The sequence below is a fragment of the Lagopus leucura genome, unplaced genomic scaffold (assembly GCF_019238085.1).
Source record: "Lagopus leucura isolate 7727_CA_CO unplaced genomic scaffold, USGS_WTPT01 Super-Scaffold_100026, whole genome shotgun sequence".
In the NCBI taxonomy this organism is placed as follows: domain Eukaryota; kingdom Metazoa; phylum Chordata; class Aves; order Galliformes; family Phasianidae; genus Lagopus; species Lagopus leucura.
The window spans coordinates 1-27,195 of record NW_024962277.1 but is presented as its reverse complement, the minus strand read 5'-3'; the positions used below and the strand labels follow the sequence as shown (position 1 = coordinate 27,195).

Here is a 27,195-nt window from a genome sequence, read left to right as displayed (position 1 = left end):
GTGTGCGATGGCTGCCAGCACAACACCATGGGGCGCCGCTGCCATCTGTGCAAGCCCTTCTACTACAAGGACCCCAGCAAGGACCTGCGGGACCCTGCCGTGTGCCGAGGTTGGTGCTGGGACATGGGGTGGCACAGGGCTGCATCCGGCCCCGGTGTAGTGGGGCTGGCACGAGGGCTTTGGTGCTGACCCTGCCTGTCCCCAGCCTGCAACTGCGACCCCGAGGGCACCGTGGATGGAGGGCTGTGTGACGGTGCCGATGACCCGGAGCGGGGGCTGATCGCGGGGCAGTGCCGCTGCAAGGAGCATGTGCAGGGCCCTCGCTGCGACCGCTGCAAAGCCGGCTTCTTTGGGCTCAGTGCTGCCAACCCGCAGGGCTGCCAGCGTACGTATTGGGGCACGGGGTCACCCAGCGGTGTTGGGTACCACCACAGACCGCTGTCTGTGTGCAGGGTGTCGGTGTGACCCCCGTGGCACGGTGGCCGATGGCAGCCAGTGTGACCCTATCAGCGGTGACTGCCTCTGCAAGCGGCTGGTGACCGGGCGCAGCTGTGACCAGTGCCTGGTGAGTGGGACGTGCACGGTGCTCAGGGCTGTGGCACCACGGCTGGCCGCTCGCTGACCCCATTGCTCTCCACAGCCCGAGCACTGGGCTCTCAGCCATGATCTCCCTGGCTGCCGGCCTTGTGAGTGTGATGTGGGAGGTGCCCGCAACAACCGGTGAGTTTTGTGACGGCTCAGGGTGGAAGGGGCAATCCTTCAGCCCCGGGGGGCTGACGATGTGGTTGGGGTGCCAGATGTGCTGCAGAAACGGGGCAGTGCCAGTGCCGCAGCCACATCGTGGGACGGCAATGTGAGCAGGTGGAGCCCGGCTTCTACCGCATCAACTTGGACCACTACACCTACGAGGCTGAGGATGCCCGGCTGCACAAGGTGAGGGACAGAGGTGTCCCTGGTGGGGCATGGGCTGAGCAGAGCACCGGGAGGGACGTTTGCAGGGTCTCCAAGCCAGCTGGCACCAAGTGAGAGCAGTGAGGCTGAGATGCATGCTGACTGAGGCCCCTTTTGAGGTCCTCCTGCTCACCTCTGCCCCTTTCCCCAGGGCTCGGTGGTGGACCGTGAGCCTCACGCAGATCACCCGGCCTCCTGGACAGGGTCAGGCTTTGCCCGCATGCAGGAGGGCGGCTGGGTAGAGTTCCACGTGAGTGACGTGCCCTTCTCCATGGAATACGATGTCATCATCCGCTATGAGCCCCAGGTGAGCCCCCTGATTGGGGTGTTGCACCTCCAGAAGTGGCATGCAGGACTTTTGGTCCAGTGATTTCTGCCTGTTCTTTGCATGCAGCACCCAGAGCCCTGGAAGGAGGTGAGGGTGCAGGTGCTGCGCCCCAGCCCTGTGTCTGCCAGCAGCCCATGTGGGAACACCATCCCGGCCGATGACCAGCTTTCCACCAGCCTCCTGTCTGGCGCCCGGTGAGTGTCCCAGCAGGGCTCAGCTGAACAGGGCTGGCAGGAGGCATCCACTTCCCCTTTCTCCGCTTTGTCCCAGGTATGTGGTGCTGCCCCATCCCATCTGCCTGGAGCGGGGCGTCTCCTACACCATCCGCCTGGAGCTGGGCTGTGCCACAGGGCAGCAGGACCCCACCACCAGCGTGCTCATCGATTCGGTGAGGGGTCTGGGATGGGGCTGCATGCGTCAGGGGGCACAAAGGATGTGGAATTAAGATGACATCCTGCTGACCCCCCACAGCTGGTGCTCCTTCCACGTTACTCCTCCATGGAAATGTTCATTGCGGGTGACCCTGCTGCCATGGGACGTCGGGAGACCTTCGAGCGGTACCGCTGCGCTCAGCATTTCCACACTGTGGTGATGTCACCGGTGGCAGAGCCCTGCTCCCGACTCCTGCACAGCCTCTCAGCCATCCTGCACGACGGGGCACTGCGTGAGTATGGCCTTGCACGCCCCACACCCCATGCTGATGACCGGTGCTCACTGTGTCCTGCCCGCAGCCTGCCTCTGCGACCCACAGGGCTCGCTCAGCGCTGAGTGCCAACCCCAGGGTGGGCAGTGCCGCTGCAAGCCCAACGTCGTGGGACGGCGCTGTCACCGCTGCTCCCCAGGCACCTTCGGCTTCGGGCCCGGCGGGTGCCGACGTGAGTGCCTATCCAGAGCAGTGGATGCAGGGAGAGGTGCTCCCTGTTTGCCAGGGACTTCAACACATAGATTCTTTGATGCCTTGCAGCCTGCCAGTGCAGTGGTGAGGGATCGCTGAGTGCCGTCTGCGACACCGTCACAGGGCAGTGCCCCTGCCGCCAGGGTGCCCACGGCTCACGCTGCGACCGCTGCCAGCCGGGCCACTGGGGCTTCCCGACCTGCCAGCCCTGCCAGTGCAATGGGCACGCTGAGGAGTGCGACCCACAGACGGGCAGCTGCCTGCGCTGCCGCGACCACACGGACGGCGAGAGGTGCCAGCGGTAGGCAGGGTGCTCACTCGCCTGGAACGTGGCAGAGTGCCGCCGTCAGCCCTAACCCCACTGACTGCCCACCCCCAGGTGTGCCGTCGGGCACTTTGGGAACCCGGCGCTGGGCTCCGGCCAGCACTGCCGGCCCTGCCCCTGCCCTGACGGACCTGGCGGCCCCCGGCACTTCGCTGCCTCCTGCTACCAGGATGGGCGCTCCCGGCAGGTTGTCTGCCACTGCAGCCCCGGGTACACAGGTGAGTGCTTGCTGTGGCTTGCTCGGTGTCCGCAGCCCTGTCCCCAGGCACTGCTCAGTACTTTGTGCCAACAGGTCCCCGCTGTGACGAGTGTGCGCCTGGGTACTACGGAGACCCTCTGCAACCCGGCGGGCGCTGCCTGCCCTGCCAGTGCCACAATAACATCGACATGACAGATCCAGAGGCGTGTGACCGGCGCACGGGGCAGTGCCTGCGCTGCCTCTACAACACGGCAGGGCCACACTGTGCCGAGTGCCAGCCTGGGTACTATGGGGATGCTATGCAACACAGCTGCAGGCGTGAGTATACACAGATGTGCTAGACGTGCCTCCTGCCCCAGCACTTCCAGGGCCCATGTGCACACCACTGTGGGGTCCCTGTCCTGCTGTGGCTGCCTCCTTTGCCCAGCCCCAGCACTGCTGCCCTGTCCTGTCCCATCTACATCCTCATCTTGTGCCCATTCCTATCCTCTACCACTCATTCCCACCCTCACAGCCTCCTTGATTCTGTCTTTGACCTGTTCTTACTCCATCTATATCTTGTCTCCATCCTATCCCTGTCCAGCCTATGTCTTCATTTTGCCCCATCCCATCCCTACCTGTACTCCTAGCCCACCTAACTGTAACCCTTACCCCATCCTGATTCTGATCTTCTCCCTATGCTATCCCTGTCTGCATTTTAACCCCATTTTTTCTGAAGCCTCCATCCCCACTCAGCTTCCCTCTGCTTCCAGGTTGCTCCTGCAATGCACTGGGCACCGACCCCAGCACCTGTGGGCCGCAGCAGTGCCACTGTGACCAGCGCAGTGGGCAGTGCCACTGCCTGCCCCACGTGGAGGGACAGAGCTGCGACCGCTGCAGCCCAAACTTCTGGAACCTGGGCAGTGGGCAGGGCTGCGAGCCCTGCACCTGCCACCCCCAGCACTCCTTGTCACCTGCATGCAACCAGGTGAGATGCCCCAGGGATGGGGAGGCTGGGGGAATGGCGTGAGGACGAGGTGCCAGCTTTGGCTGCACTGTGTCTTTCAGTTCACAGGGCAGTGCTCCTGCCGGCCGGGCTTTGGGGGCCGGACCTGTGCCGACTGCCAGGAGCAGCACTGGGGTGATCCACGGCTGCAGTGCCGAGGTGAGAGCTGGGTGGGCAGGAGCTGTGCCGTGCCCTGAGGCACCCTAACTGCTTTCTCCCCACAGCCTGCGACTGTGACCCCCGTGGCATCGCCAGCACCCAGTGCCATCGTGGCAGTGGGCACTGTGACTGCCGGCCTGGTGTCTCGGGCGTCCGCTGTGACCAATGCGCCCGGGGCTTTTCTGGCACCTTCCCATCCTGCCAGCCTTGCCACCCCTGCTTTGGGGACTGGGACCGCGTGGTGCAGGACCTGGCCTCCCGCACCCGGGCTCTGGCACAGCGGGCCAGCCTCCTGCATCACACTGGGGCTGCTGGTGCCTTCGAGGGCACCTTCCGACGGCTGGAGGAGAGCCTGGCCACTGTGCGTGATGCAGTGGCCGCCCGCAATGCCACCGTCACCAGCGCCACTTTCCTGACACGTGCCACAGAGGGGTTGCGGTGAGCACAGGGCGTGGGGCACAGCTCTGGGGGCATGGGGCAGAGCTCTGTGAGCATGGCACCTCCTTGCTTTGCAGGCAGCAGATTGGGGAAGCCACTGAGAAACTGACACAGCTGGAGAGCAAGCTGACAGCGGCACAGGATGCCAATTTCAATGCGAGCCACGTGGTGGACATGGTGGACCGCGGAGCCCGCGCCCTCAACCACAGCCTGCAAGAGCTGGGGCAGCGGCTGCATGCCCTTAAGACCTCAAATTTTCTTGGTAGGCATCACTGGGGTTCCCACAGCAGTGTTCCATAGTGGCAGACAGGGGTCTCATGTGGTTCCACTGCCTCCAGGTGCCTTCGACAGCATTCGCCAGTCCCACTGGGAATCACAGGATGCTGAGCGCCGAGCGGATTCCTCCACCCGTGTCATACCCAGCCCCGTCAGCGCTTCATCAGCCACACGGCACCACACCGAGCAGCTCCTGGCCAGCAGGAGGGATGCCTTCAACCGGCAGAACGCAGCCAGCCGGCGGGCGCTGACGGAGCTGGCGGCCAGGGCGCAGGAGCTGAGCCTGCACACAGTAAACAAGAAGGTGGGATATGGGATGGGAGTGGGGCATGACAACTGGGGATGGCTCAACTCCACCGGCCTTGCAGGTGTGTGGCGCTGCTGGGGATGTGCCCTGTGCTGAGAGCCCCTGCGGAGGAGCCGGCTGCCGGGATGAGGATGGGACACGACGCTGCGGGGGGCTGAGCTGTGGTGGGGCCGTCTCCACGGCTGACAGTGCGCTGGACCGTGCACGGCACGCACAGGAGGAGCTGCGGCGGGCGGCTGGCGAAGTGGCCCAGCTCTCCCATAGGGTGCGTGATGCAAGTGGAAGTGGGCAGCGTGGCCATGCGTGCTGGTACTGAGGGTCTCTGTTCTTCTCAGGTGGCTGAGGCCAAGGGGAAGGCGGACGAGGCTCGGCTGCAGGCACAAGCAGCCCTGGACAAGGCTAACCAGACCAGGGCCCGCGTGGAACACTCCAACAAGGAGCTGCGGGAGCTCATCAGCCACGTGAAGGCCTTCCTAAGCCGTGAGTACAGCATGCTGGAGGATCTACCCCCGCTGCCCCCTCTGCCCCAAGGCACAGGGGAGATGCTGATGGCTTCCACCTGCAGAGGAGGGGGCTGATCCCGAGAGCATTGAGGTGGTGGCCAGCCGTGTGCTGGAGCTGTCTCTGCCTGCCTCACCGGCCCAGATCCACCGCCTGGCCGAGGAGATCAAGGCACGGGTGCGCAGCCTGGCCAGTGTGGACGCCATCCTGGAGCAGACAGCTGGTGACGTGCGCCAGGCTGGGCAGCTGCTGCAGGATGCCCAGCGGGCCAAGTGAGTCTGGGGACATGGGGACACAGCCTTGCTGCAGTCTGAGGTACTGAGGCCATGCTGATTTGGCTGCAGGGCGCGGGCAGAGGGCGTGCGGGGCACAGCTGAATCAGTGCAGCAGGCATTGGAGGAGGCGCGGCAGGCACAGGGCACGGCCGGGCAGGCACTGCACAGCACTGCTGCTGACATCCAGCACAGCGAGCGCACCATCGGCACGGTAAGGGCACCCTGTGCTGCCATTGCACCCGGCAGCCCTGTTGCTTGTCCCCACCACGGAGACACCCCATCGCCGCCTGTCTCCAGATGCGGATGCAGACGCTGGGTGCGGAGCAGCAGCTGGCTGCTGCCATGGAGCGGCTCGGTCTCCTGGAAGGACAGATGGACACCTTGAAAGTGAAACGTGCCAACAACAGCCTGGCGGCAACACGTGCTCACGAGGCAGCTGGCATCGCACGGGACCGTGCCAGTGAAGCCAAGCAGGTGCTGGAGGGGCCGCTGAGGGACCGGTACCGGGCTGCCCAGGAGCTGGTGCAGCACCGGGCACAGGGAGCGCAGCAGGCAGGCAGCCGGGCCCAGCAGCTGCGCGAGGAGGCCGCTGGGCTGCTGCAGGATGCCCAGGGCAAGCTGCAGAAGCTGCGAGGTGAGGCCAGGAAGGGTGCCAGGTTCGGGGGACGTGGTGTGGGGCTGTCCTCACCCACTCCTCCCATCTTCCTCCCTGTAGCACTGGAGGAGGAGTATGAGCGGAATGAGCGGGTGCTGGATGCCAAGGTGGCCCAGCTGGATGGGCTGGAGGCCAGGATGAGGGAGGTGCTGGCCACCATCAACCAGCAGGTCCAGATCTACAACACCTGCCAGTGATGGCTGCCCTGCTGCCCACAGCCCCTCCTGTCCACCTTGCCTCTGCCGGCCCTGGGGGCGGCAGGGGCTCAGAGAGCCCTTGCGATGGGCACCCCGCGTGTGAATAAAGCTACCCAGCAAGATTCTTGTCTCCATATTATGGCTTCCATCCCCACCCTGCTGGTCTCGGGCGGGCTATAGGGCTGGGTCGCCACGCTGGGCCGCCATGGGCGGTGACGGGGGCTAGGCCGACATGCTGCAGATGCGTGTGGTGGCCGGCCGGGAGCACAGGCGGAAAGACGGAGCGGTGGAGGTCGAGGGCTGGCCGACAAGGCGGGGCGGGGACGGAGCGGAGCTCGGGACGCTACGGACACAAGGAAGGGCCGGGAGCACAGCCGGACGAGACAGGCCCAGCCCGTCGCCACGGAGACGCCCCGCCCGGGGCGCGCCCTTGCCCGCCCTCGGGGGCGGATCGGCGCCGCGGTGACGTCCCGCCGGGCGTCGTTGCCATGGGGACGCCCCGAGCCGGGCGCGGAGAAGAGCGGGGGCCGAACCGGCGGCCGGGCCCGGCTCGCGTCACGTGACCCAACCACGCTCCCGCGTCACGTGGGCCCGTTCGCCGGCTTCCGGAAGTGCGTCACGGGCTCGGGCCTGTCTCCGGAGTGGGCCCGCTCGGAACTTCGGCTCGGACCGGGGCAGCGCGGAGCGGCGGCCGGGCCGTGAGTGTGGGCGGGCGGCGGCCGGGGCCGGGCCGGGCCGGGCTCGGCTCAGCCCCGGGGGCGCGGGGCGGGCGGCGCCATCTCCCCGCCGCGAGCCGGTCCGAACCGTGGGGCCGCCGGGCACGGCCGGAGACTGCCGCCGGCACCGCGAGGGGCTGCGCTCCGCTCCGCCTCCTCCTCCCGAGGGCCCTCAGGCGGTGCTCGGCGGGGGAGCGCCGTGCGCGGGGCCGGGGCCGTACGGAGCGGCTCCGGACTCGCCCTGCGGTTGGAGCGCGGGCCGGGCCCGAGCCTAGAGGCTCTGAGCCCGCGGGGATGAGAGCGGCGATACCGAGAGCGTCCGTTCGCACGAGGGGAAACGTTGCTGCCGGCTGGGCTCGGGGTGTGTTGGCGGGGGAGGAAGGAAAGAGATGATGGGGGCGGGCATCCCCCTCCTCACTGCTCCGTTAAAGGCTTCCGAGGGGCGGGTGCCGGGGGCTGGAGGCAGGGGGTGTTTCTCTGCCGAGTGCTGAATACAGCTCCGGCACCTGGGGCAACCCGCGTCCCGTTGTGCACCTCCTGCTGTCGCTGCCCGAACGCTTACTGGCCCTGTGATGAGATGAGGTGGCTGTGCTGCCCAACTGCTTGCTGCTATTTCTGTATTCACACCTTACTGGGGTTGCTACAGAGCGTTTGTGCAGCCTCAGGATGAACTGGACTGTGGAGCTGATTTGGGTTGAAGTAAATTCAGCCATCCGGACTTCAGTCTGTGTGGCTTCTTGGTCTGATGCACCCTGCAGCACGTGGGTGCTCACACTGACACAACACATGAGAGAAGGAGAAGCACCTACTCTTATAACCACACTCTCTGTACTTGAAGCGCTCTGAACTGTGGCTCACGCACCCATCCGGTGCCTCCCAAAGGTTCAGCCCTGGTATTACCTCCTTCACTATTGATCCCCTGGGAGCAGCAGCACCCCAAATGCTGTGCTCTGGACAGCTGGCTGCTGCCCCATTGCTGCACATTTCCTGCTTGTGGAGAGGGGAAGAGTCCAGGATTAGGATAAACCAGTGAGAGTAACTCGTGTTTATCTTATAGTTGGCTCAAACCCTAAGGCACCCACAATGGCCTGAGGCTGTGATCAGGATTCCAGCAGCCAAAGTCAGGCGGAGTCCCAGCCCTGCTCAGTTCCTGCCAGCTGTTAGGTGTAACTGGTGGCTGCAGACCCACAAAAGCCAAGCCCCAGCAGGCAGGGGAGTGCCCAGCTTCCTTGACAAAGCAGCTGCAAGCATGCCTGCCCTCCTTATTCTGTAGGACTTTACTCAGAGCTCCCTGTCTCCTTTTTCTTGGTGTTGCCCCTTTGGATGCAATGTGGCCTGGCTTGGCCATGCAGTAGAGCAGTATCTGCTTTTAATTTCCTGCTCCTCTGGAGTTTTCCCACTGGAGACAAAAGTAATTCAGCAAGCACAGCTTGCCCACATTGGCCAAGTTTTGCAGCAATGCCTAGTACAGTACATTCAGCAGCTCAGGGCTGGAGCTGCTGTTCTTCCACATCTGCTCTCTTCCCTTTCTGGGACCTTACTACAGGGTCCTGCTCAGTATTCCCTTCCTGGGTTGGCTGGGGCCTTCCTGGTGTGAGTTCTGAGGGTTCCCGTGCTGGGCAGTCAGAGGCACTTGAGCTTTTCACTCTGTTCTGTTGGTTCTTGGTGACTGAGGCAGGTCAGCCTGATGAGAAGTGGTTTCAGTGTGGGCTTTGCCGTCGGGCTGGGCCTGCTGCTGCTGCACAAAGGGTGCCAGCACTTTTGATATGAGGTCTGCTGCAGTTTGTGGTCATTGGTTGCCATGTGCCTTCCTGGAACACAGACGTGCTGGCACTGCTCAGCCCGGACTGGCGCTTTACCTGAAGTTGTCCTGCCCCTGACTGTGTCTGGGCAGAATGTTAGGTCTATGCTGGTGCAAGGGTGACGGGGTGATGTGTGGCTCCTGCTGCTGGAGAGCCAGGCACAGCTGTGAAGGCTGCGGGGCCAAGATGCCGTTGAGCTCAAGGAAGCCGTTTTCAGCAGGTTGCGCCAGTTGTTCTCTGTTCTGAACATCTCAGGGCAAAGCTGAGACCAGCTGCAGCCCTTGCGCCGGTGGCTCCTGGCGCTGGCCTGGGTGGCAGTGGGAGGCCATGCCCAGCCTCCCCAGCACTCTGAGCAGGGGTGTCTTGTTTCCAGCCCGGCCCTGCTGGCGCTGTCTGTAAATCAGCGGGAGATGAATATGCAAGGTGCCGCTGTTCTGGTGGGTGGAGGGAGGAGCTTCCCTCGTGCCAGGGAGCTCTGCTGTTTCTGCTGTCACGGGAACCTCTCCCAGGCCTTCTCCTTCTCCTGCTGCTTCCTTCTTAGGGTGTTTCTTCCATTCCCACCCTCTTACATGGAGTGCTGTTTTGACCTGCCCAGTGCCCTGTGCTGTGGGGCCGGCTTGCGTGGGACAGGGACATCACTTTGCCCCCCTTTGCTCTGCCATTGGATGCCATTAGAGCCAGCAGTGGTTCTGGGTGACGCAGTGGGCGCCATGAGCATGAGAATTGCTTTCCAGGTTTGTGTGTTTTGGGAGCCCATGCTTTTGGTTGTTGTAAGGGCTATGAGGGTTTCCTATAAAGGCTGCAGAGGAGGACGTGTGAGGGTATTGGGAGCCTCGGGGCGGTAGCTCCTGATGCTGTTGGACCTTCTCCATCTACTCCTCCTGCCATGCTTGCTCTCTCCTCTCTTTAGGCCACTAGTTCCTTGCCAGAGAGTTTGAGCACAGAGAGTCGCCAAGATAGCTGGGCCAGGAAGAAAACGTCGCACCCCTGACCCAGACTCCATTACCGACCCTGGTGGGCCGTTTGTGTCGTCCAAACGGCTGAAAATGTCCAGCAGCACCAATGCCCCCGGCCAGAGGAGAGTGTCTCGGGGCTTGGATGATGCCACCAACAAGAAGAAGCAGAAGGATCGAGCCAACCAGGAGAGCAAGGAAGGTGAGAGCCCCCAGGCAGTGCCGCACGGAGCAAGCCCAGCAGGATGGTTTCTTGGCTCTGCGGGTGGGAGCCTTGCAGCCATCTGTTGCAGGATAAGCAGATTTAACTAATCGCTTCCTGTGACTGATTGTAAACCATGCAGTGGGATCTTCTTTGGCACAGTGTCCTCCCTGGACCTGTAACCTCCTTTCTTTTGTGCTGCCTCGCCTCAGGGATATGAGGAAGGTCGGGTCCATTCCCTTGTTAGTTTAAGCCTGGCGCTGCTCACAGTGCCTGTTCACTGCTTTCTTCTGGGCTGAGCTGCCTCACCCAGGGGGAGTAGGATCAAAGCCTGCAGGTGCTTTTGCACCTGGACTCACTTCTGTCTTTCGGCCTGTGTGCTGCAGGCTGGTACTGGAGGTGCTGACAGCACCCACGGGGTGCAGGGCCTGTGGATGGGGCTGTTGCTTCACGTCTTGTAGCAGGGCGAGGCGCGGCTCGAGTGACACATTGCTCTGTGGTAATTCTCTCCATGCCGCTGTGTATCTGGTGACAAAAACATTGCTCCAGGTGTGGGCTGCTGTGCTGGGCAGGGAGTACCTGCAGGCAGGAGGCAAACACAACTTCCTGCTTCTGCAGCACAGTGTCCCTGGCAAATTGCTTGATTTTTGTGCCGGCTCTATGCTGACTGTTGTAACCTCAAAATAACACAGCCTTTTGTAGGCCAAGGTGAAATAGCATTTACTGATGTCTGCGCTGGAACCATAGGCTGCAACCCCCAATGCAAAACACCAAGGTGCAGAGAGTGTGGGTTTGCTGCACCGTTACGCCTGTGACTGCAACACTCAACAGAGATTCCCTGCTGTTCTGTGGCCTGTTGAGGAGGGCTGCCCTGTAAGCTCTCTAGAGTGGAGATCACAGCTCCTTTTACCACTGGTTCTTTGCTTCAGGACAAGGTGCTGTTGCACTGACCCCTTTGCCTAGCGCAGCACATCTCCCTGTGGGGGTGGAGCTGACCCTGAAATGTTTCTGGCTCTTGGAGGTAATCCTGCAGGGAGCAGGGATTAGGTGTCAGGTCAGTTTGGTCCCCTGGTCTGATCTGGGAGGAAGTTTTATCTCTGGCAGGTTGCACAGTGCTGGGAATGTTAAAGTGCAGCTGGGCTGCCTGGTTCTCTTGTTACAGCAGAATTGGTTTGAGCACAACCTAACATCATTTTCTCAGTGTAAGATCAAAACAGAGCCTCTCCTATGTGGGTGGAGGCTGGGAGCTAGCAGAGACTTGGCATACTCAGTGGGGCACACAGCCCAGTTACCACAAGCTCCACAGTGATTCAGGCCTTGAAGCAGCACTGTCTTTCTGGTGTATCAGTGTTATTTTCCTTTCACTGCTGAACTGGGGTGAGGAGTACACAGCACCCATCCTGGATTCTGGCTTGTTCTGCTGCTGTGGAAAAGCTCAAGGCAGCAAGGGAGGTGGGAGGAAGCTTGAGGGAAATGAGCAGCTCGTACAAATGAAAAGGCTGGACAGAAGTTTGGTTTGACATATAAAATTTTGGGTGTTGGAGCACCAGCCGGTGCTCCGAAGTGACTGAATGAGAGACCCACCTGTGCTCTGCTTCTCTGCCCACCAGTGTCTCGCCCTGAGCTCGAGCAGGCTGAGACCTCCCAGGAGAGGGACTTGGAGGAGGGTAAGTTGAGGTGTGCGCTAGCTGCCAGTGCATGGCCACCAAGCGCCCTCGCAAAGGATTTGAAGCTCTTGCCTTGTCATCCTGTGCTCTGGCAATCAGCGGAACTAACCCGAGCGCTCCCTTGCCCTTGTGCTCCTCTTAACAGGGTGCAGCCTTCCCAGAGAATGTTACACCTGGCGGGGAACTACCCTCTGCAAGGGAGAGGTTTGAGGCACATGGCAGACTGCTTCTGGCCCAGGTGCACAGTGCCTATGAGCACAGCCCTGGGATATCTTGCCGCTGGCATCCTCCTGCTTGTTTCTTAGCAGGAAACCTGCCAGGCTGGGAAGATCTCAGGCCATGTCACCCATCAGGTGCTGGTTGGTTTCTGCCTTGGCTCCAGGTCCTCATTTTGAGAACAGATAGACAAAAATCCTGACAGCCGAGAAAGTAGAACTAAACCAACTGGAAATTAAGGAAACATCAAGTTTTTTCTGTAGGGATTTTAGGATGCTGCACAGGCAGACCTAGAGCCTGGTGGACACCTGATGGGGTTCTGTCTGCCGTGGCTTGACACTGCTGCTGTGTTTTTTCCCTGGATGAGACGTTCATGCCAGGCTGGCTGGCCCACCTGTTTTTCAGCTGTGTTAACTGTGCTTACCTATCAGGAATACAGTGCTCTTCGTGACTGTAGCTGAGCTATTCGTTTTGCATATGCAAAGGGGAAGTGGCAATTTCTGGTTGTGTTCAGAGTCCACTTGTATCCCCCAGAGTAATTCTGTGGCTTCCTTGTTCGCTGGGAAAGCAGCAATTGCTTTGTAGCTGGCAGGAGCCGCCCCTTTCCAGCCCTGCTACTGCACGTGACTGGGCCAAGCCTTTCTGCCTCATGATCTCTCTGGTTCCCACTGGGATTCACCTGACCTGCTGCAGCCTGCTGCTCGGGTCCTTGTCTGTGACCTGATAAGAGTAGATTATAATTGTTTCTCATTCACTGTCATGAGCTGTGTCCTCTGCCCTGATGTCCTCAACCAAATGCGCGTTTGGGCTCACGCTCCCCAGCTTGGGCGTGGGCACTGTGGCTGTGCACCCTGGGCAAATGGCTGACGCTTCCCTTCCTCTTCCTAGAGTTGCTGCTGGACTGGAAGCAGAATGCTGATGAGATCATTGTCAAGTTGAACTTGGGAAGTGGATCTCTGAAGGTGGAGGACGTGGACACTTTCTTCACTGATACTGACTGTGTGATCAAACTACCAGGTACAGGGAATGGAGTGACTGCTGCAAATGTTTCTCCAGCAGGGCTTGGCACGTCTCTGGACTAGATGTGAGCTGATCCAGACGAGCATAAAACCTTTCCTTCAGAGGCAATGCCCCGCTGTCAGCTGGCACAGCTTCAGCCAGCAGGCCAGGCTGATATGAGAGCAGTGTAAAAGAAGAAGGGTGTAGGGTTGGAGAGGACGGGAGCCGGCTTCTCTCTGCCAAGTGAACAGGTGCCCACTGCTGTGCTGGATGCATCTCTGCCCTGCCCTCTGGGATGATTGAGTTGGTGCTGGGTATCCCTTGAAAAAGTGTCCATGGCCCTGAGGGCAGGGAGACCCGGTGCCTTCCCTCTGGGAAGGAGGCCAGCCAGATGTACAAAGCAAACCCAATAAAGCTGGTGTCATCCTGGAGGCTCGTGGGATGTGGTGGCAGCCTGCCTGCAGCCTCTTTGGCTCTCAGACAAGAGCTTTCCTAGCCCCTGAGGCAGGTGAGGGAGGGCTATGGGTAGAGTAGATTGCTGCCTGCTGCACAGCCTGAGGTCCCATCCCTCTTTTCTTGCAGATGGACGCCAGTGGAGCTGTCAGTTCTATGAGGAGATTGAGGGCTCCTGCAGCAAGATACAGTGCAAGAAGGGAAACTTTCTGCAGCTTGTGCTTCAGAAGAAGATCCCGCTCCACACCTGGTCTTCGCTTCTGGTGAGGGCAAGGGGACCTCTGCCTTTCAGGGGACTGTATGGAGCTTGACAGAGCTGGGTGAGGGTTTCACTCCCTGCTCTTGAGCTGCCCTGATCCAGGGAGCATCTTAGGACACATCCTACATCCCCATGCTGCATGGGGGCTGTTGAGCCAACCACCTCTGTCCAAGGGAGGGCATGTTGTTATGTCCCTGTCCTGCCTGCCACAGCCTCTGGGTTCTGGCATAGAACCCAGTCTCTGGACTCTGGACGTCTCTGGACTAGATGTGAGCTGATCCAGATGAGCAGAAAACCTTTCCTTCAGAGGCAATGCCCCGCTGTCAGCTGGCACAGCTTCAGCCAGCAGAAGGGGGAGTTAAGGGAAAGAAGGGGGAGTTAAGGGTGAGGGGCTGGCAGGAAGCAAGACAGGTACTGCTGCCTGGCTGTCTTCCCACTGTGCTGCGCTACTTTTCACAGAAGAGAAAGAAAGATGGATCCAAAGAGCTGGGCAAGGGGGCCACGTGCTGGGAGAACGGGAAGGAGAAGGCTTCTTCTGCAGAACTGGCCCCTGAAGAGCCACGGACTGAAAGCACCGAGCTGCCAAGAACCCGCCGAGAGCCCTCCAACCCCAAGCGCGCTCAGGGAAGAAGCGAGACCCTGGGAGGGAAAAGCCCAGCCAGCCCAGGGACGCAGAGTGGTCCCAGCGCCAAGCGGGCAGTATACCTCAAGGTGGCTCCTGCTGAAGAGGAGCCGAATGCCAGAGTCACCGGGAGCGTGGAGCCCAGCAAAGGGCATGGCGGGAGGTCAGGCAGCCGTCGCAATGGCAGAGCCAGCCAGGGCGATGCGCCTACAGCCCTGACTGACCTCGCACCGCCGCTAGAGAAGGTACGTCGTGATGGGGTGTTGCTGAAGAGGCGGCGCGGGGGGTCAAGTTATCTCTTTTTCACTGTCCTTCTGTCTTGAAAGGCTGTGATTATGGCCAAGGAGACTGTTCCTGTGGAGGTGCCACCACTTGCTGCTACCACAGAGATGTTCCCCCACCGTGTTGCCACTTGTGTGGAGAAAAGAGTCCTGCAGCCAGGCAGCCCTGTTGAAGCCTCACGGGGCCGGGAGAGTGCACCTGTCCTGGGAGAGAGCTCTAAGACCATCCCATCAGGCACGCGTCCCCTAGGCAGAGACGGAGAGAAGAGGGACTGGTCCAAGGACGATGTGGCTCTGGAAGCAGCAGCTGACAGTGAGTGGCCCAGGGGTCAGTGGACTGGTTGGGAAAGACCCTCTGCTCAGGACCTCTCCTGGGCCAACCTGCAGCGCAGAGCCTTGGAGTGCAATAAAGGTGATTTCTTTTCATGTCTTTTCCTGTTCAGAGCCAGAGCCTTTTGTGAGCCTGACCTTTGTCAAGAATGACTCATATGAGAAGGGCAATGACCTGGTGGTGGTGCATGTATATGTGAAGGAGATTCATAAGGAGACTTCCAAGGTTTTCTTCCGGGAGCAGGACTTTACACTGGTGTTCCAGACAAGGTATAAATGCATTTTTGGATGGCATCAAACTGATGTGGAGCTTTTGGCTGCTGCCAGGCTACTTTGTTCATCTGTTCTCACTTGTTCTATATTTTTTTGCAGTGATATAAACTTCCTTCGCCTCCATCCTGGCTGTGGGCCCCACACAGTGTTCCGGTGGCAGGTGAAGCTCAGGTATGACTCCCATCCTGCCTGCTTACACTGAGATGAGGGAGCTGAGAGCAGGAGCCAGTCCCAGCTGGCTGGTTTGTGCAGGACATACTCATATCTGCACCTGAGTGTCTCTATCACGCCATACTGCACTAACACCACGATCCTGAGATAATTGCAGAGAAGAAAACTTCATTATCTGCAATCTTCCCCCAACCTGATCTAGAGCTCTTGGGGACAGAGCCAGACCAGGCTGCGTGTGCTTTAGCTGAGACATCCCACTAGAGTGGGTATGTGAAGCCAGGCAGAATGGATCCCCCAGAAGGCAGGTCTCCTGTGTGCTCAGTGTGGCTAAGCTTGAGGGTGTCTGTTCTGCTCTGTGGAGTCCCCCTCAGGGTTGATGCTGACTGGGAGACTGTGGCCTGCCTTGCAGAATTCAGCATCTCTGAGGCTGCTGGGGGGACTGGGACAATCCTCACTTTCTGTGTGTTTTGCAGGAACCTTATTGAACCAGACCAGTGCACATACACCTTCACAGCGTCTCGCATTGATGTCTGCTTGAAGAAACGCCATAGCCAACGCTGGGGAGGGCTGGAGGCTCCAGCCACACGAGGTCTGCACCCTGCCTTCTTTCTGTGTTGACTGCCTGCCTGTACCTAGTGCTTTCCTTGCCACCTGCAGTGGCTGGAAGGAATGGATCTTCTGGCATGGGATCTTGGGGAAGGAGGGGTGTGGGGCCAGCAATCTGGGCACTCGGGGAAAGGCACTGCTGCTCTCCTTCCTGCACTGGAAGGTGGGAGTAGGCAAGAGGCTGTGTGTGAGCATGGGCCGAGCAGCTCAGCCCCCCTGTGGGCAGTGCACGGTGCTGCTAACCACAGGCCCACCCTTCCCCCTTTTTAAGGTGCAGTGGGTGGTGCAAAGGTTGCCATGCCTACAGGCCCTACCCCTCTGGATAAGACCCCTCCAGGCAGTAACCAGCACCCCCTGTCCAGCAAAGAGGAGGCCCGAACCAGTGAGAAAGAGAAGCCACGTGTCGAGGATGGGAGTCTGGATGGCGTGGCAGCCCGTACAACCCAAGAGCATGTGGCAGTGAAGCAAGAGCCACACATCCCCTCAGTGAGTAGAGCTATATTGTGTTTGACCTGGCTGGGGGGAGGTGGGCGTCCACTTGTCCCTCTGGTTGGACTCCATCTCCTTGGTGCTGCTCTGGGGTCTGGCAGACTGTTCCTGGAGGAGGAGTCGGCAACGCTCCTCAGGCATAGCTGGCAGAACTGGGGCAGCGGTTGTCCTGGTGGATGATGGCTCCAGCCCAGTCCCACATGAGGTGTGGCTTGGATAGTTGGGTTCCTCTGATGTTTCCGGAGACCCCCTAGTGCACAGCATCATCACATCTCGTTCTGCTTTGGCAGCCCAAACCAACCTGCATGGTGCCACCGATGACACACAGTCCAGTGAGTGCTGAGAGTGTGGAAGATGATGAGGATGAAGATGAGAAAAAGAAGGTGTGCCTGCCTGGCTTCACAGGACTGGTGAATCTGGGCAATACCTGCTTCATGAACAGCGTCATCCAGTCATTGTCCAACACCCGGGAGCTACGTGACTACTTCCATGGTGAGCACATGCCTGGTGCTCAGCAGAGCTCTGCCACTCTGTGCAGCCAGCAGCCACACTCACTCTCTTTCTTATCTTACAGATCGGTCCTTCGAGTCTGAAATCAACTACAACAACCCCCTAGGGACAGGGGGACGCCTGGCCATCGGCTTTGCCATGCTATTGAGAGCGCTGTGGAAAGGCACGCACCATGCCTTTCAGCCCTCTAAACTGAAGGTAGGTGCCAGTGTTCTGTGGGAGCTGTTCCACTGTCCTCAGCCGTGGGTCTCAGCATTTCTTTGTGCTGCTCTGCTGCTTTGGGTGCAGCCAGGCTTTGGGCACGGGGCAAACAGTGTTGCCGGTGGGCTGATGACTGTGCTCCCCACAGGCAATTGTGGCCAGCAAGGCCAGTCAGTTCACTGGCTATGCCCAGCATGATGCTCAAGAGTTTATGGCCTTTCTGCTTGATGGCCTGCATGAAGATCTCAACCGCATCCAGAACAAACCCTACACAGAAACTGTTGACTCAGATGGGAGGCCTGATGAGGTGAGGATGTCTGTCTCCAAGGCTATTGTGAGCACTGGCTGCTAAAGAGCAGCCCTGGCCTGTGTGATTTAGTGTAGTGCTGAGCCCTTTCTCTCCACAGGTAGTAGCTGAGGAAGCCTGGCAGCGACACAAGATGAGGAATGACTCCTTCATTGTGGACCTATTCCAGGGCCAGTACAAATCCAAGTTGGTGTGCCCAGTCTGTTCCAAGGTAGAGCAGCCCTGGAGGCTGTGCTCCTGTGCTTCTTGTTCCGCAGGCTCCAGCCCCTAGAGCACAACACACAGGATGTGGCTGGATCTCCAGTCTCACGAGACTCTTGTCTTGCTGATCTCAGACCCAAACAATTCCCAATACTGAGCGTGGGCTCTCTTGTCTGCAGGTATCCATCACCTTTGACCCCTTCCTGTATCTCCCAGTTCCACTCCCACAAAAGCAGAAGGTGCTGACTGTATACTACTTTGCAAAGGAGCCGCACAAGAAACCCATCAAGGTAAAGGACATTAATTACTCTGGGGAGGTAGCCTGAGAGGGCTCTTGGAGGTGCCCCAGGCAGCTGGTCCTGTGCAAGTGGGCTTGTGTTAAGCCAGGGCCTGTGTGTCTTGATGTGGCATTACTAATGTGGCACTTACATTGTGGCAGTTCCTTGTGAGTATCAGCAAGGAGAACTCCAGCACCATGGAGGTACTCGACTCGGTGGCCCACAGTGTGCATGTGAAACCAGACAACCTGCGCCTAGCAGAGGTGAGAATGCTAAAACTGACCACCAAGCTGTGGGTTGCTGATATGGATGCCCCTGGCTCCCCATGTTGCCAGCAGCAGCCACTTGTCCATGGATGGTAGTGTCATGCACGAGGTGCTGCACGGCAGAACCTTGCTCAAGTGGGCTGAGCCTCTGCAGCGGGGCAGGCGGTGCTATCCTGGCAGGATGGCGGGCAGAGCACACAGTCTCTGTGATGCTACTGCTGCCACAGCTCACCATGGGGCTCGTGTGGCTTCCTCAGGAGAGAAAGAGTTGGACAGCCCTCTGAGCACGAGGCAGCCCCTCACACAGTCTTGTTCCACTGCTTTCCTGGCAGGTAATTAAGAATCGCTTCCAACGCATGTTCTTGCCGTCCCAGTCTCTGGACACAGTCTCTCCCACAGACCTGCTGCTCTGCTTCGAGGTGCTGTCCCCAGAGCTGGCCAAGGAGCGGGTAGTGGAGCTGCAGGTCCAGCAGGTAAGTAGCGGGGATTGAGACTGCTAGGAGGCTGAACGAGATGAGGAGAGCAGTGCTAGAGCTTGCACAGAAGGGTAACACAAGGCTGGCATACTGGCTGATGTGTGCCCAGCGTATGGCCCTGGCAGGCCTCTGCCTGCAGGAAAGGGCTGCCCATCCTGGTGAGTGACTCCTACCAGCTGCAGCAAGCACAAGGGCTTGACAAGGCTACCTTATCTTGCTCAGGTGCCTTGCCATGCCCAATGGGTTCTTTCTCCTGCAGCGCCCCCAGGTACCTAGTGTCCCTGTCGCCAAGTGTGCAGCCTGCCAGAAGAAGCAGCTGTCAGAGGAAGAGAAGCTTAGGCGCTGCACAAGGTGCTATCGAGTCGGTTATTGCAACGTGTGAGTTGGCTTGGTGCCTCACAGGGAGGGAGGGTCTCCAGCTGTGGAGGGTTGAGTGGGAGCGCTCAGCCCGTTAGCAGGAGGTGGGATGGGCTTGGCCTTTGGGAGGGAGCCAGTTTGGCTTGCAGCACTCCTCTTGTTCCAAACACACCCCTTGAGCCCCACCAAACTCCTGCTGAGGTCCTGCCTGTTTGTGAACCCAGGCACTGGGTTCACTGGGGCTCTGTGTGTTACAGGACATGTCAGAAGACACACTGGCCAGACCACAAGGCTTTGTGCCGCCCTGAGAACATCGGTTTCCCCTTCCTCATCAGTGTGCCAGAATCCCGCCTCACTTACGCCCGCCTGGCCCAGCTGCTAGAGGGCTACGCAAGGTGAGGGTGCAGGGAAGGGGGGTGCTTCTGTTGCAGCAGCAAGCGCAGCCAGGAGCTGAGCTGAGCCCAGCCCTGTGCCTGGCCTGCTGTGACTGACAACTCCTTGCCCAGGTACTCGGTCAGCGTGTTCCAGCCTCCTTTCCAGCTGGGACGGATGTCACCTGAGCAGGGGCTGCAGCCTCTTCTCCTAGACAAACTGGAGCCCCTGGCCAAAGGCAGCTGTGCCGCTGCCACCCCTGCTCCTGAGCTGGGGGATGGGGACAGGGCTTCTGGCCTCCTGCAGGAGCCTCCCCTCTCACCAGCTGTGCCTGAGCTGCATCCAGACATGAGCGACACTGGCACTGTTCGGAGCAAGGTTCTGGCTGCCAGGAGTTCCCTGCTGAGCTTGGATTCGGGCTTCTCTGAGCACATGGATTCACAGGGCGACAGCTGTTGTGAGAAAGAGCCGTCCTATGAGAGAGCCCTCAAACCAGAAGGTAGGAGGTGCTGCGGTGCTAACCCTGTATGTGCCAGGAACCCAGGCAGCCCCCAGGCAAGGCAGGGAGCAGTTTTCCCTCCTTGGCATCGCCTCTCACCACAGTATCTGTTTTTCCCGTGCGGCTTGATCTGGAGACCCCATTGGATATATGGGAAGCTCCGGGAGCCGTGTTTCAAAAGTGCAGCTCCACCTGAAATGCCTAACAGCCCACGCTCTGCCCTGCCCTGGCAGGGCCTGTGCAGCAGAGCAAAGACCTGACTTGGAAAGAGTTTGGGTTGTTGGAGGGTGGGGAGACAGGGTTGGCAGAAGCCTTGAGTCCCGTGGGAGGGCAGAGCCCAGCGCGGAGCCCCTCGGGGCTGTGAGCGCAATGTTTCCCTCACTCTGACTCAGCTGCACGGGAGCAGCCTCTTGCGCTCGGCCTCCCAGCTGTCACGTTTCCAGACACTTGTCTCAGGATGGCAGCAATGTGCAGTGAAGGGGCAATGCAGGCAGAGGAGCGTGGCTTGCCAGGGGCAGGCATCTGCTAAAAATAGTCAAGGACACTGGGCACGTGGTTGTGTCCCTGCAAGGCCGTAGCATGTGAGATGGGGGTGGGGGCACTGCAAATTCTTGGCCCCTACGCAGGGCAAACAGGCAGTGCCACCGAAGATATGTCCCTGCCTGTCCACAGCTGCCATCCCTGGGTACCAGCACACTCCAGACTCGCTGAGCGCCCGTGCCACACAGTTCTACATCAACAAGATCGATGCTGCCAACAAAGAGTATAAGCTGGAAGATAAAGGTGAGCCTGGAGCCCTGGGGAGATCACTTTCATCCCTCGCGGCCTCTAGCAGAGAGTGGATCTACGTGGCCAGGGTGTAAGAGGCTCCTAGGGCCAGAGCAAGCCCAGGTATGCCATTGGCACCAGGCAGAGCAGCAGAAGCTGTGTCTGGCGTGGGAGGGCAGGGCTGCACCATGCAGAGCTTGTGCCTGCTCCCTGGAAGCTCTTCTCAAGCTAATCCCCTGAGCAAATAAACTGGTTCCTTTCAACCTCCCACACTCCTAGAGGAACGGAGATCTGTGTGGCTGGATCACCTCATATCTGAATAGATGCTGATTTTATTCCCCCCTGGGGCGGAGAACCTAGCTTCAGCAGTGAGGGTGCGTGGCAGGACCACTCGCATCCTCTTGGCCGTGCTGTGTTAAAACTGGGCTTGGCAAGACTGCTCCTAGTCCAGTAAGGGTGGACTTGGGGGCCAACTGCCTGAGGTGTGTGCCCCTTTGCAGGTGACACCCCCTTGGAGCTGACAGATGACTGTTCCCTTGCCCTGGTGTGGAAGAACAATGAGCGCCTCAAGGAATTTGTATTGGTGGAGTCCAAGGAGCTGGAGTGTGTGGAGGATCCGAGTTCAGCCAGTGAAGCAGCCCGAGCTGGCCACTTCACCCTGGAGCAATGCCTCAATCTCTTCACCAAGCCCGAAGTCCTGGCCCCAGAGGAAGCATGGTGAGGAAGGCGACGTGGCGGGTTCCAGCCCGCGGGCGCAGGCAGCAGTGGGGGTTTCCCAGGAGCTGCCTGGTCCTGCCTGACATTTCTCCTGGCAGCCAGGAGCACTGGGGAAGGAGGCCAGATGCCAGCAGGGAGCAATGCCAGCGCTCTGCGGGGCTGTGCTGTCCCGCCTCTGGCAGGGAGGCTGAGACCTCCTGTCTCTTCTGGCACATCCACACACTGGGGAGCTTAGGGCTGGGCTCAGAAACTCGGGGCTCTCTGATAATGAACACATACTTTCCCCAGGTACTGCCCCAAGTGCAAACAACACCGTGAGGCCTCAAAGCAGTTGATGCTGTGGCGCCTGCCCAACGTCCTCATCATCCAGCTCAAGCGCTTCTCCTTCCGCAGCTTTATTTGGAGGGACAAGATCAACGATATGGTTGACTTCCCTGTCCGGTGAGAGCTCAGGGGGATGGAGTGCTGAGGATAGTACTGCTTGTGCTGCCTTGGCCGTTCCCTGACCATCCCTGTGTCTGTACTCAGGAGCCTGGACCTAAGCAAATTCTGCATCGGCCGGAAGGGTGAGCAGCAGCTGCCTGTGTATGACCTGTATGCTGTAATCAATCACTATGGAGGCATGATTGGCGGGCACTACACGGCATACGCCCGCCTGCCCAACGACAAGAACAGCCAGCGCAGTGACGTGGGTGAGGATCCGCCGCCCTCCCCTCCCCTGCAGCTGTGGACAGTCTCCTTGCTTAACCCTTCTCTCCTCTCAGGCTGGCGGCTCTTCGATGACAGCACAGTCACCACCGTGGACGAGAGCCAGGTGGTAACCAGATACGCGTATGTCCTCTTCTACCGCCGGAGGAACTCTCCTGTGGAGAGACCCCTGCCAGGGCACCCCCCAGACCACCGAGCCGAGCGCACCCCCTCTGCTGAAGCTGCTGCCAGTCAGGTGAGAGCTTGTGTCCCTTCCAGCGTCAGAGCCACAGAGCTTTGAAACATGCGTGTGCCCACCTGCTGGACCCCACGGAGCCCAGCACCGCTGCGGGGCTGTGCCGCCTCTCTTTGAGACTAAGGAGCGTGTGCCAGCTGGGCTTTGGGGTCTGCCTTGCCTTGTTCTGGCTGTGAGCTTGGAACAGTCCTGTCCCTAAGATGGTGGTGGAAGAGCTGGTTCCAGCCACTGGGCTGGGAGTACTGGTGGGAGGGCGCAGAGCTGCTCTGGGGCGCAGGAATGGGCAGCAGGGGGCTGTGCCCTGCTAGGCTCTGTACTGAGGACAATGGAATGGGAGCTGGCTGTGCCAGGAGGTACGGCCTCCTGGGGATAGGGTGGGGATGTTTTCTGCTGTGGCTCAGTATGCAGAAAAGGTGAATGCAAGTACTGAGCCTGTGAGCTGTGGGATGCTGATGGGAAGCTCCCCCAGAGCACATTGTGCTGCAGGAAAGGCGAGGAGGGTGTGCTGGCAGGAGGAGTACTTTCAGCACTCATCAGTAGGGCATGGTTGGACTGATCTTTGCAGAAATATCAGAAAAAAAGGCCTGGGCTGGTGTTGTAGCAAATCACCTGCCTGCCAGGCTCCCCTGAGTCCCCTCTGTGCTGGCCTGGTTGGATCTGAGGACAGTGTTTGGCTGCGGCATAGTTGAACACGTGTGCCCCACAGGGACTTTGTGGTTGGCCATACAAGCTGGCCTGGCTCACATGGGCTGGGCATCTTGGCTCTGCCTTCTCTGCTGGGAACTGGGGCTGCTCCCATCACAAGGGTGTGTGTGTTAGAGCAGCCACAGCAAGGCTGCTCCGTTTGTCCTGCTCTGGACGTGGGATCCCTGCTGTGCTGGAGATCACTGTTTGCCCTGCAGCACCTGGCCTCACTGGATCCCCTGGGGCTCATCGCAACCTCAGCAGCACTGTGTCCCACATGGTGATGGGATGTATTGGATGCCACTGGGGCGGAGTGGTATCCAAGTGCCAGGAATCACCTGCATCCTCCAGAGATCCCGCATCCTGATTGGCTGCCGTGCGTGATCACCGGCACAGGGAAAGGCTGGGCTGTGACTGGTGCCTGCAGATAATCCTCTTGGAAGCTGGGCTGTGATTGGCTCTCAAAGGATCCCAACCCACCAAAGGAGAGCTGGGACTGGTTGTGCTGCGACCGTGCCTCCTGCCATGCAAGCTGCTTCTGAATTGGCCGTCATCTGAACAGTCGCATTGGGATCACCAAACTTGAGCTGTGACGGGCTTACTACCTGCCCACTCACCTGCGTGGATCCATCAGTGCCACAGAATCGACTCCAGAGGGATCCAGCCGCTGGCTCCTGCAAAGACACTGCTCTCCTGTTGCATCGCCTGAGCCCACCAGAGCAGCCCCGAGGAGCTGTGGGGGCGGGCGCGACCGTGCTGCATGGGGAGGCGGGCTGGTGGGGCACGGGACTGGGCTCGCAGGCAGCCGCCTGCCCCGGGGGATGGCGAGGGGTGTTGCCAGTTGTGTTCTCCAAGTGCTGACGCAGGTTTCCACATCGCAGGCTTCTCTGATCTGGCAGGAACTGGAGGCTGAAGAACAAGAGCTGCAGCTCGAGGCTCCCCAAAGGCCTGTGAGAAACTCCTGGAGGCCCCGTGGCCAGAAGAGGAGTCCGGGTACCCCCCAACACCCAGATGAAGGCTGCGTAAAATACTTCATCCTGGCCACCACGGCCGCAATCGTGGCTCTCTTCCTGAACGTGTTCTACCCGCTCATCTACCAAACCCGCTGGAGATAGGTGTGGGCACACAGCCAGCTGCAGAGCAGGGCTGCCGGGGCACGCGCTGTGCCAGAACACTGCATGGTGAAGACGTCAGGGCTGCCAGGTGGCCAGACAGCACCCTCTGGGCAGCAGGACAGAACCCTGTGGGAAGGACGCACCTGCTGTGGGCACCAATGCTCTCCAAGGGAAGCATGGGGCCGTCGGCTCCTGTCTGTCTGCTCTGGCATCTCCTATGCCAGCTGGCAGGGCTGCGTGGCCAGCCCCCAGCGTTGCCAAGGCACAGCCCAGAACCAGCATCCCCTCAGCCCGCCCTCGCCCTGGCTGCCTTCTTGCATCAGGGCTGGCCCCACTGGTACATGCTGCTCGGCAAAGGACAGTGCCACTGCCACTGGGAACATCCTGGGAACAAGCAGAGCTCTGCTCGGAGGCTTTTGTGAGAACAGGATGCCCTGACATGATCATTGGTCCCGCTGCCTCTCCCTGCTTCAGGAGCCTCACATTCTTCAGAGCTGGCACAAGCTGTATCCCTCCAGGCCAGCATCATCTCCTGTGCTGGGGCTGAATGACTTGTCATAGAGTGCTTTGTGCTTCCTTGTTCAGTCAGAGGGCTTGGCCACAGCGCTGCTCCTCGCCCCAGGGGGCACCCATAGCGCTCACAGAACTGCGTGGGCTGCCCCTGCCTGTCTGGGGTTCCCAGTTTGCAATGTGTGCAGCTGCCTGGGACGGCTCTGAGGGAGCACGGGGCAGCACCTCTTTGGGGGACTGGCGTGGGCTTGGGGAGCGGCAGGCAGGAGCGAGGCTGCAGGAGGCCAGCGGGAGGCTGTGCTGGGAGCTTGACTTTCCAGCACACTGTGGGGTGTGCCAATAAAGGCAGGTTTTCCAAAGAGCTGCTGCACCTTCTCCTGTGTGACAGGACCGTGGCAGCAGTCAGGGGCTCTGTACCCGAGGCTGCTCCAGGACAGGAGGCAGCTGGATGGAGTGTCCCTCTCCTGCCACCTGAACTGGTCCTACGGGCACAGCCGACACAGGCACTGCCCTGTGCTCAGCTGGGTGCAGCAGGCTGCCTGTGCCGTGGGGCCCCAGCTGTGGGGCAGCAGCTGTGGCACGTGCTGGGTGCCTGGAGGGCCTGGTAGCACGCAGTCCTGCCGGGCTGGGGCAAGGGCTGCAGTGGCAGCGGTGTGTGACATTGAGACGTGTTGCCCTTGGCAGAGCGAGGCTCAGGCTGCTTGGGAGTGTTTGGGTTTGAGAGGTGACTTCAGAGTCCTGTGATTTCCTTTTCCGTCTCCGATGCCGTCCTGCCGGCAGTGCCCTTGGCTGTCTGAGGAAGGATGCTCAGTGGGAATGGCCGGGGCTCTGGCAGCGCTGAGGGGCTTGAGAGAGGAAACGCAACCCCTGGAGCCCGCCGCCCCCGTCGCGCAGCTGTACGGGCGTCCCCTTGTCCCTACACACGGGTCCCAGCCCGGTGCTTCCCGCCGTCGGGACGTGCCTGTCCTGGAACAGTCGCCTCATTGTCTGCGGTCTGGGGCCCCCACGCGCCCACGGCGCTGCCCTCGTGGGGCTGAGTCAGCGCCCGGCGCCTGCGGGGTGACCTCTGTTCCGCCTGGCGCTGCAGCCCTGGGCGCGGGGCCACGCACCGCTCCCTGCACCTGCCTGCCCTGCAGGTGGGGGTTCCGTTCCCGGAACCTCCCTTCCTCTCCTGTGCTGCTGCTGCCCACCCTGCGGCCCCGCAGCCGTTCCGGGCGCCGTCCCGATCACGGCGGCGCAGGGCAGCGGTGCCGGACGGGGCGAAGCGGCAGCTCCGGGGCTGTGCCGAGCGTGCCGCAGCCTGGCTGCAGCGCTCGGGCAGGTCGGGGCCGTCTGCGGGGCTGCTCTGGGCTCGTTGCCTTCCACCCGCCCCGCTTCTGGGGCCTTTGCCGGGAGCGGAGTGGGAGTTGAGAGGTATGCAGCATCGTGCAGTGTCTCACGGCCGCCTTCTGCTTGCAGGGACTGACTCCGGTGCCGTTTGGATCCGGCCTGGCCCCCGAAGGAACCCCGCCGCTGGCCGCGGAAGGCCTCCCCGAGCGCTTCGCCAGCCCCGCCGAGCGTCCGGCCCCCTCCTACAGCAGCATGGAAGAAGTCGATTAGGGCAGCGCGGGCACCCGCCCTGGGGGTGCGGGCCGGGCTGGGCACCGGGAGGGTGGGGGGCGGGCAGGGGTCGGGGTTTGTCCTGCTCTCATTAAACTCGCTGAACTCCACTCGCCTCCGCTACCTGCCGGCTGCCCCGGGCCTCTCGCTGCCCCCGAGCCGGGTGCGCTCTGACTGCTGTGTGCCCACTGCGCTGCCTCTGCTCCGGGTCCCCGGTGCTCCTTGCAGTCCTCGGTGCCGGGCGTGCCCCGTGTCACGCAGCGTCCCGGCGCTGTCATCCGCCGTCTCGGTGCCTCGTGGCAGTGCTGTCGGGAAACACCCGATGTGCTCTCGTGCCCCGCAGTGCCCCGTGTCCTCGGGTGCACCCAGGTGTCCTCCGCTGTGCCCTATGGCCCCGAGCACCGCGGCGGATGTGGCGCTTGGGGACGGGGCTCGATAGGCACGGTGGGAGTGGGCTGAAGTTGAACTGGAATCGGAATCACATTAGGTGATCTCAGAGGTCTTTTCCGACCTGAATTTCGTACCGGCCAACATTCACCGGTGTGCCCGGGGCGTCCCGCGTTCCCCGGTGCGCCCTCCTGCACCGAACACCCCATGTTCACCCCGCGTTCTCCCCCGTCACCCGCTGCGTCCCGTTGCCCGGTGCCCGCGTCCCGGTGCCCGTGGGGCGGACTGCAAGTCCCGGCAAGCCGCGGGCGGGCGGCGCGGCCAATGGCTCTCGAGGGGCGGTGCGGCCCGGCTCTGCCTCCGCCGCCGCCCGGTGCCGCGGCGCAGAGAGCCCCGGAGCGGCCGCGCGGCGCCGGCCCCGCAGCCCGGCTCTGAGCCGCCCGCCCGGCCCGGCCCGCCCCGCCGCGCCCCGCCG

At 60.8% G+C, this 27,195-nt stretch overlaps 2 protein-coding genes across 13 annotated transcripts in view; both read left to right on the top strand.

Annotated features, from left to right (window-relative positions):
• LAMB2 (laminin subunit beta 2) overlaps nucleotides 1-6,613 on the top strand; it is a 9,744-nt gene extending 3,131 nt beyond the window's left edge. For 2 of the 3 annotated variants that reach the window (XM_042880115.1, XM_042880113.1), the window contains 24 exons: nucleotides 1-109; nucleotides 206-385; nucleotides 453-565; nucleotides 641-720; nucleotides 798-933; nucleotides 1,103-1,258; nucleotides 1,346-1,473; nucleotides 1,550-1,667; nucleotides 1,751-1,943; nucleotides 2,011-2,154; nucleotides 2,244-2,475; nucleotides 2,554-2,717; nucleotides 2,792-3,016; nucleotides 3,451-3,665; nucleotides 3,746-3,842; nucleotides 3,908-4,280; nucleotides 4,358-4,542; nucleotides 4,619-4,860; nucleotides 4,925-5,128; nucleotides 5,199-5,343; nucleotides 5,429-5,636; nucleotides 5,709-5,850; nucleotides 5,937-6,273; nucleotides 6,355-6,613. The exon at nucleotides 1-109 is cut by the window's left edge and continues 99 nt beyond it. In XM_042880115.1, coding sequence (XP_042736049.1) covers nucleotides 1-109; nucleotides 206-385; nucleotides 453-565; nucleotides 641-720; nucleotides 798-933; nucleotides 1,103-1,258; nucleotides 1,346-1,473; nucleotides 1,550-1,667; nucleotides 1,751-1,943; nucleotides 2,011-2,154; nucleotides 2,244-2,475; nucleotides 2,554-2,717; nucleotides 2,792-3,016; nucleotides 3,451-3,665; nucleotides 3,746-3,842; nucleotides 3,908-4,280; nucleotides 4,358-4,542; nucleotides 4,619-4,860; nucleotides 4,925-5,128; nucleotides 5,199-5,343; nucleotides 5,429-5,636; nucleotides 5,709-5,850; nucleotides 5,937-6,273; nucleotides 6,355-6,491 — 4,263 coding nt within the window. In that variant the 3' untranslated portion in view covers nucleotides 6,492-6,613. The remainder of the gene's footprint in view (nucleotides 110-205; nucleotides 386-452; nucleotides 566-640; nucleotides 721-797; nucleotides 934-1,102; nucleotides 1,259-1,345; nucleotides 1,474-1,549; nucleotides 1,668-1,750; nucleotides 1,944-2,010; nucleotides 2,155-2,243; nucleotides 2,476-2,553; nucleotides 2,718-2,791; nucleotides 3,017-3,450; nucleotides 3,666-3,745; nucleotides 3,843-3,907; nucleotides 4,281-4,357; nucleotides 4,543-4,618; nucleotides 4,861-4,924; nucleotides 5,129-5,198; nucleotides 5,344-5,428; nucleotides 5,637-5,708; nucleotides 5,851-5,936; nucleotides 6,274-6,354) is intronic. The other variant, XM_042880116.1, reaches the window with a different exon arrangement.
• A 488-nt stretch (nucleotides 6,614-7,101) lies between these two features.
• On the top strand, nucleotides 7,102-26,369 carry USP19 (ubiquitin specific peptidase 19). Of its 10 annotated transcripts, none has more exons than XM_042880153.1 (27): nucleotides 7,102-7,189; nucleotides 9,920-10,164; nucleotides 11,775-11,831; nucleotides 12,936-13,064; nucleotides 13,629-13,762; nucleotides 14,218-14,625; nucleotides 14,707-14,974; nucleotides 15,105-15,261; nucleotides 15,364-15,435; nucleotides 15,909-16,024; nucleotides 16,313-16,527; nucleotides 16,821-17,022; nucleotides 17,105-17,238; nucleotides 17,390-17,548; nucleotides 17,649-17,759; nucleotides 17,929-18,039; nucleotides 18,189-18,290; nucleotides 18,626-18,766; nucleotides 19,029-19,147; nucleotides 19,384-19,521; nucleotides 19,633-19,997; nucleotides 20,670-20,780; nucleotides 21,266-21,482; nucleotides 21,771-21,923; nucleotides 22,011-22,174; nucleotides 22,247-22,425; nucleotides 23,991-25,718. In XM_042880153.1, the coding sequence occupies exons 2-27, from the start codon at nucleotides 10,056-10,058 to the stop codon at nucleotides 24,222-24,224; spliced, it is 4,305 nt and encodes a 1,434-aa protein (XP_042736087.1). In that variant the 5' UTR covers nucleotides 7,102-7,189; nucleotides 9,920-10,055; the 3' UTR covers nucleotides 24,225-25,718. The 10 variants fall into 10 exon arrangements, with proteins under 10 accessions (XP_042736087.1, XP_042736090.1, XP_042736089.1 ...); XM_042880156.1 differs by lacking the exon at nucleotides 7,102-7,189 and adding an exon at nucleotides 7,470-7,568; XM_042880155.1 differs by lacking the exon at nucleotides 7,102-7,189 and adding an exon at nucleotides 7,655-9,743.
• Nucleotides 26,370-27,195: the final 826 nt, after the last annotated feature.

Coding starts and splice junctions, on each gene's coding strand:
- USP19 (XM_042880153.1), top strand. CDS start 10,056: ATGTCCAGCAGCACCAATGCCCCCGGCCAGAGGAGAGTGTCTCGGGGC. Junction 13,763..14,217: donor ACACCTGGTCTTCGCTTCTG/GTGAGGGCAAGG, acceptor TACTTTTCACAG/AAGAGAAAGAAAGATGGATC. Junction 18,040..18,188: donor CGCACAAGAAACCCATCAAG/GTAAAGGACATT, acceptor ACATTGTGGCAG/TTCCTTGTGAGTATCAGCAA.